Below are 5,794 nucleotides of genomic sequence, written 5' to 3'. Positions count from 1 at the left end.
CTTTGTAAAAGTGAATTTGAATGTTACTTGAGGACGAGCAAAAGCTAAGTGTGGGGGAATTTGATAAGACATGAAATGTCATGATTTATATACATTAATTCTTGCATTTTTATGACTAATTAATACCTCAATATGCTAAGTACCTTTATATTGTGATTTAGGTTGCATTTGGATGATCATGGCATAAAATAGAAGGAAAGAGCAAAAAAGGACCTAAATGAAAGAAATCAAAAGTTCAAGGATTAAAATGAAAATATCCAAAAGTTGAATCGAAAGGTGAAACAAAGGAGTGAAAGATTTGAAGGTCAATTAATGGAAGACTTAAAGTGTAGGAAGAAGGAAAACAAGAAAAAGAGGCTAAGAAAAGAGAAGATGAAAGCTCAGAGACTAAGTTGCAAATAATCCCTAGATGAGACGAGCAATGGGATGAAGCTTCAAGAGTTTTAGAGGTTAAGTGGACAAGGAAAGAAGTCAAAGGAATGAAATACAATCAAAATATAATCACACATCAATTTTCAATCGAAAAGGTTATGCACCAATTTTCAGCATCATATTGGGACCCATTTTTGACATGGTAAACAATCGAATTGGAAGATAACATCTGAAGAAAAGTTGTAGCCTTTGAGTTAGCTTTCCATCTCATTTCGAATCCCTCAATCGGACATTGAAAAAGAAAGTTGCAATCAAAATACTGAAAGTTGTCCGACGGAAAAACGATTGTTCTATGCTGTTGCATAGTTCAAATCCAATGCGGTCACATTCTGACCTTCAGAGAACTTTTATGTGACCGCAAGACTTATAACTATGCGGTCACATAGTTCCTTTCCGACATGCAATTTTTAGTTTCCTAATTTGAATCAAATACTTATGGAAACAAATCTTGTATACCATATGTAAGCCCAAAATCTCGTCTAAAACAGGGAGAACGCTCCCAACCCTATTTTTTCTCTCTTTGTGCAACGTACAACTAATTTCTTTTGCTTGATAGAAGAAGACGGAAGCCTTGGAACAATTAAATAGTGAGATCTACCTGATTTTTATTGATTAATTCATATGCTTAGTATTAAATCTTCTCCTGCAATTATTTTTATGATTATTGTGTTTGATTTCTAGACTGCATGCTAGGTTATTAATTTCAATAATCTGCTAAGTTGAATTTCAAAACTGTAATTATCAATTGGTTTAACTTATGAAGCAACTAAGATTGATAATTTGTTGGTTGGACATTATTAAATCTTAGGAGGAAGATTTATCTAGGTTAAATGGAAACGCTTGACTTGTGTTATCTAGTTCAGTGATTTCTCTAATTCGCAAGCCATTATTAAATTAATATTTCGCGCTTGTCTAGGATTGTTTGGTAATGAGGATTAATTGTATCCCTTGTTTCTAATTAATTAAAACTAAGGAGAAATAGGAAAATTGTTTCAAAAGGAAAATTTATTTTTCACAATGAATGCAACAATTATGAATTGATGATTATTTGTGGATCAATGACTGATTATTAATTTCCAACGATGGATGTTGACTTAGATCAAGATTTGTTTTATTGCTTATATTTAATTCGGTAACTTGTATTATTTCAAGAAAACCAAAACCTTTCATTTTAGTTAATATTGCATCAAAAAGTAAATCAATCACTCTTTGTGGGATCGACATTTACTTCCATTACTAAATTAATTTTAAGAAGTATATGTTCTAATTTGGAGTGCCTACGGCAACACGCACCATACAAAATCCTATTTATATATGTTTTCGATGTCAAAACATTTTTGTCTCGCGTTATAAAACTTTTCTTTGGTCCAAACAGAAATACTTTGTTGATTAATAATCCGTCTAAGTGTATTGAAATTAACTTGTGTGGAAATGAGTGGGCTCGATACTGTTGTTCATGTGTGCATACAAAAATCGAGATAAACAACACGAGTTGCACATACATCTTCCCCATAGAAATGATGATCTTGAAAGGCCGTATACGAAGTCTATTCTAATTTTTTTTCCTTGGTACTCATCTTCAGTTTTACATTTTTAAATTTTATTATTAATTCCAATAAAATCCCAACAAGTTGGCCAGAATCTCTCAACTTGTTTGAGCCGCCATAAAATATAGGGAAAACTGCAGTCGAGATACCAAACATTTCGCTTATTAGCAGACTTTGTCCAAACCTTTCATTTGTGCCACCCACGGTACCAAACCTTTCAAAAATACTCACTTGAAGTCCAAATGAATGGTTTCCGTTAATTTGACCGTTACTTGACCATAAGTCTATGGTCTGACCAAATGTTGACTAATGTGTTAGAAGGTAAATGGGTAAATTTACATTTTTTATATAAATTAAAAAAAAAATAATAAACAATAAAAAAAGGATAAACCATTTCTTCTTCTTTGGCTCAAAATCACTACCACCGCACCCAGGTAATCGATTGCCACCGCCACCCTGGCCATCGACCACCGTCGCCACCTAGGCCAATTGCCACCATCGTCGTCCCTTAACCAATACCTCAGCTAAAGCTCTCAACAACTAATTTTGTGTTTTAGATCTGAAATTCGAAACTAAAAGGATGAGATTCGTTTTTGATGAATAAAGTATTATACATAAATTGGAATGAGTGGAGCGGGATTCAGTTCAGGGAGACGAAGGAAAAGTAGGGATTTAAAGAGTCGTCAAGGAGGGCATTGGCGAGGAGGCGAGTGCGATGGAGATGAGAGTCGGGGTGGCGCGTTGAGTGAGTTTCGCATCGATGAAACGGCATTCAAAAACCCTACCAAGAGGAGTAATTTTGGAGGAGGGATCAGAGTGGATATAGTTATTGTAAAGTCCTTGGTGGTGGTTGAAGAAGAGTTGCCAAATAAGGCAAAATGGAGATTTGAATTTGTAAGGAACAAGAAGGCAATTTTGGGTTTGGACTTGGTGGTTCCTAGACGGGATACGGCGAAGCCGTCAGGGCGAATGGATGCAAGCGCGGCACAGCAGAAGAGGGAGAGATCGTTAAAATCAGATGGATGGTGGCGGTGTGGTGGGTAACGATGTCCGGGAAGTAGGTGGGTTCTGGTTTTTTCTTTTAGGATTTGGGCGGGATGGGTGAGTGTGGGGTGAGCGGAGAAGATGAAGTGAATTTTGTATTTTAATTGTTTTATTATAGAAAATATAAATTTACAATTTTAACCTTTTAAAATTAGTCAAAATTTGGTTAAATCGTTGACTTTTGGTCAACTAACAGATGAACTAACAGTTTCCGTCAAGTTGGACTTCAAGTGAGTATTTTTGAAAGGTTTGGTACCATGGGTGGCACAAATGAAAGGTTTGGACAAAGACTGCTAATAAGCGAAAGTTTGGTACTCCCACTGCAATTTTCCCTAAAATATAATTTATCAACAAATAATTCTTAAAAAATAAAACAAAAAACATAGAAAGAATATATATATATATATATATATATATATTTATTTATTTATTTATTTATATAAATTTTGGCCGTGTTTTTCCTTTTCCTTTTATTATTATTATTATTATTATTATTATTATTATTATTATTATTATTATCCGACAAGTGTTTTGACAATAATAATCATCATCATCATTATTATTATTTCATAGATGTTACTGTCCCTCCTTACTTTGCTAAAATGATTCTTGGAAGAATTGAAGATGTCACGAATAAAGACACGAGGTAATATGTTATCTTCAATTTAGCATTCTGAGATTAAAAATGAAAAGTTGCAAAAACAAATTAATACACATTATTAAAAAGGAAACACTGCTTTAGATTAAAATAAGTAGTAGTAGTAGTAGTAATAATAATAATAATAATAATAATAATAATAATAATAATAATAATAATAATAAATTGAGCTCAGCAAAAGATATTGGTACAAAATTTAGAGAAGGTTATTCATATTACTATAGAATAAGTGAATTTTTTTTGATTTACTCAAGATTTTGAACAAGTGGATTAGTTGATGGTGGTCAAAAGGAAACCATGAATCTTGCATTGATTAGTGCAATGTTCAAGTCCATATCCTCATCTTGGTAAATAAATTAATATTATTTTCATTCTCTAATGACACATAAATGAATAAATTATATTAAAATAATGGACAATTTTCTTGAGCCCAGAAAAATAATAATCTCAAATTATAGAAATTGAAATAGCAGCTTCAAACTGATGCTGCTTTTATCTGGGGTAGCATTTTTGGACAGTCCAACCCCACTAGTTCCAACCTTTTATGTCTTTGTTTCCCATTATTCTTTCTATATATACCTCCATTTTGCATTCCATATGCTACCAGTAAACAGAAATATTCACAAAATCTGGTTCTTTTCTTCCTCTTCGTTGTGTGATCATTCACTTCTGCTAGAAAAAATGGCAATCAAAACGGCATTCTTTTTATTAGCATTCGTGGTCTTAGTTGCAAGAACGGTATGTTGTTTTACACAAACAATTACACTCGTACACGATTTAACTAAAAAATTGTGGAGCTATCTCATATAGAAGTTTAAATTCTCGAGCTGTGCAACTCGTTACTGACATAATTTGTGCGTGGAATGTTTGTAGCACTCTCATGCCGGAGTACCAGCTCATGCCCCGGTGACGGCCCCCGTCCCTTCTCCAAAGAAGGCTCCGGTTCATGCTCCGGCCCATGCACCAACAAAGCACCACCATGTGCCTCCTCCCAAGAAAGCTCCTATCCATACTCCAGAAAAACCTCATGTTCATCCTCCATTAGAGGCTCCTAGCCATCCCGTTGCTCCGACACACGGTTTGTTGAAGACTATGTTTGAATAAATAAGTTTTTCTCTTCCCAATATTTCAAGCTTTTAAGATTTAAATGAAGTTATTAAACGTCGTGGTGTTCAGGGATGGAGCCAAGATGGACCATTTTTATTTTTTTTTCTATTGAGCTAATACATAGAAAAAAATATTTGCCTTAAAAATATAATGGGTTTGGGGGGCACCTCCCCCCCCCCCCCCCCCCAAAAAAAAAACTTCGGATGAGTAGATTAATCCATCAAATAAATGGGTAACAAACAGTACCGATTATGGTAATTGTGCATATTTCAGGCGTTTGATTGAAAAATGAATCTAACCTGTAAGTGAGGACGTGCTTATTTATTAAATTGTGTATATATCAAGTCGATGATATTTTCGACTCATTTTTTGCTCTCCGCAGGCTGCGTGGCCATGTGTGAAGAGTACTGCAAACCAGTGAGCCCCAAAAGGCCATGCATGAGAGTATGTACTGCCTGCTGTGCCAAGTACAAATGTGTACCCGTCGGATCCAAGAAATGCACCAATTGGGGTCGGGTCATGATCCATGGAGAAATGGTTAAGTGCCCTTGAATTAATTTGGAGGATCCATTTCTCATTTATGTTCTAGGTTACAATGTTGTTTTAAATTATGCCTGTTTTGTTTCAGTATAATAACTCAACAAATCTATGACCATCTACGATTTTGTTGGTGTATTCAGTGATTGTTTTTATTAGTAAATCTTCTTTCCATTTGTTTTCAAGAAACAATTATTCTCTTGGCTGATTTGTTGATATATATATGACTATTATTTTCACACCAAAAGGAAAGAAAATGAGAATGTATCTGGGTTTGGAAATGTAAAATTAATGGGAAAGCTGTATCAAACATATTGAACTAATTAACATTGAGCTCTATGACTCAACTCAAATCAATAAGAATGGAGAAAATTTGACTCGTCTTATCATTCTCATCTTTTGAGTCATATTCTATATTGCCGGCAGAAAAGGTACAAATTCATTTGAATCATATTCGATTAGTTCAGAT

General features: G+C 34.2%; 1 protein-coding gene across 1 annotated transcript; it reads left to right on the top strand.

Annotated features, from left to right (window-relative positions):
* Positions 1-4,286: 4,286 nt before the first annotated feature.
* LOC111375543 (gibberellin-regulated protein 14-like) lies at positions 4,287-5,525 on the top strand. Its single transcript, XM_022998381.1, has 3 exons — positions 4,287-4,419; positions 4,555-4,759; positions 5,171-5,525. Exons 1-3 carry the CDS (start codon positions 4,363-4,365, stop codon positions 5,338-5,340), a joined length of 432 nt encoding a protein of 143 aa, XP_022854149.1. The 5' UTR covers positions 4,287-4,362; the 3' UTR covers positions 5,341-5,525.
* The last annotated feature ends 269 nt before the right edge of the window (positions 5,526-5,794 follow it).

The sequence above is a fragment of the Olea europaea genome, chromosome 2 (assembly GCF_002742605.1).
Source record: "Olea europaea var. sylvestris chromosome 2, O_europaea_v1, whole genome shotgun sequence".
In the NCBI taxonomy this organism is placed as follows: Eukaryota; Viridiplantae; Streptophyta; class Magnoliopsida; order Lamiales; family Oleaceae; genus Olea; species Olea europaea.
The sequence above is the reverse complement of the archived record's forward strand: the minus strand, read 5'-3'. Positions and strand labels throughout refer to the sequence as shown.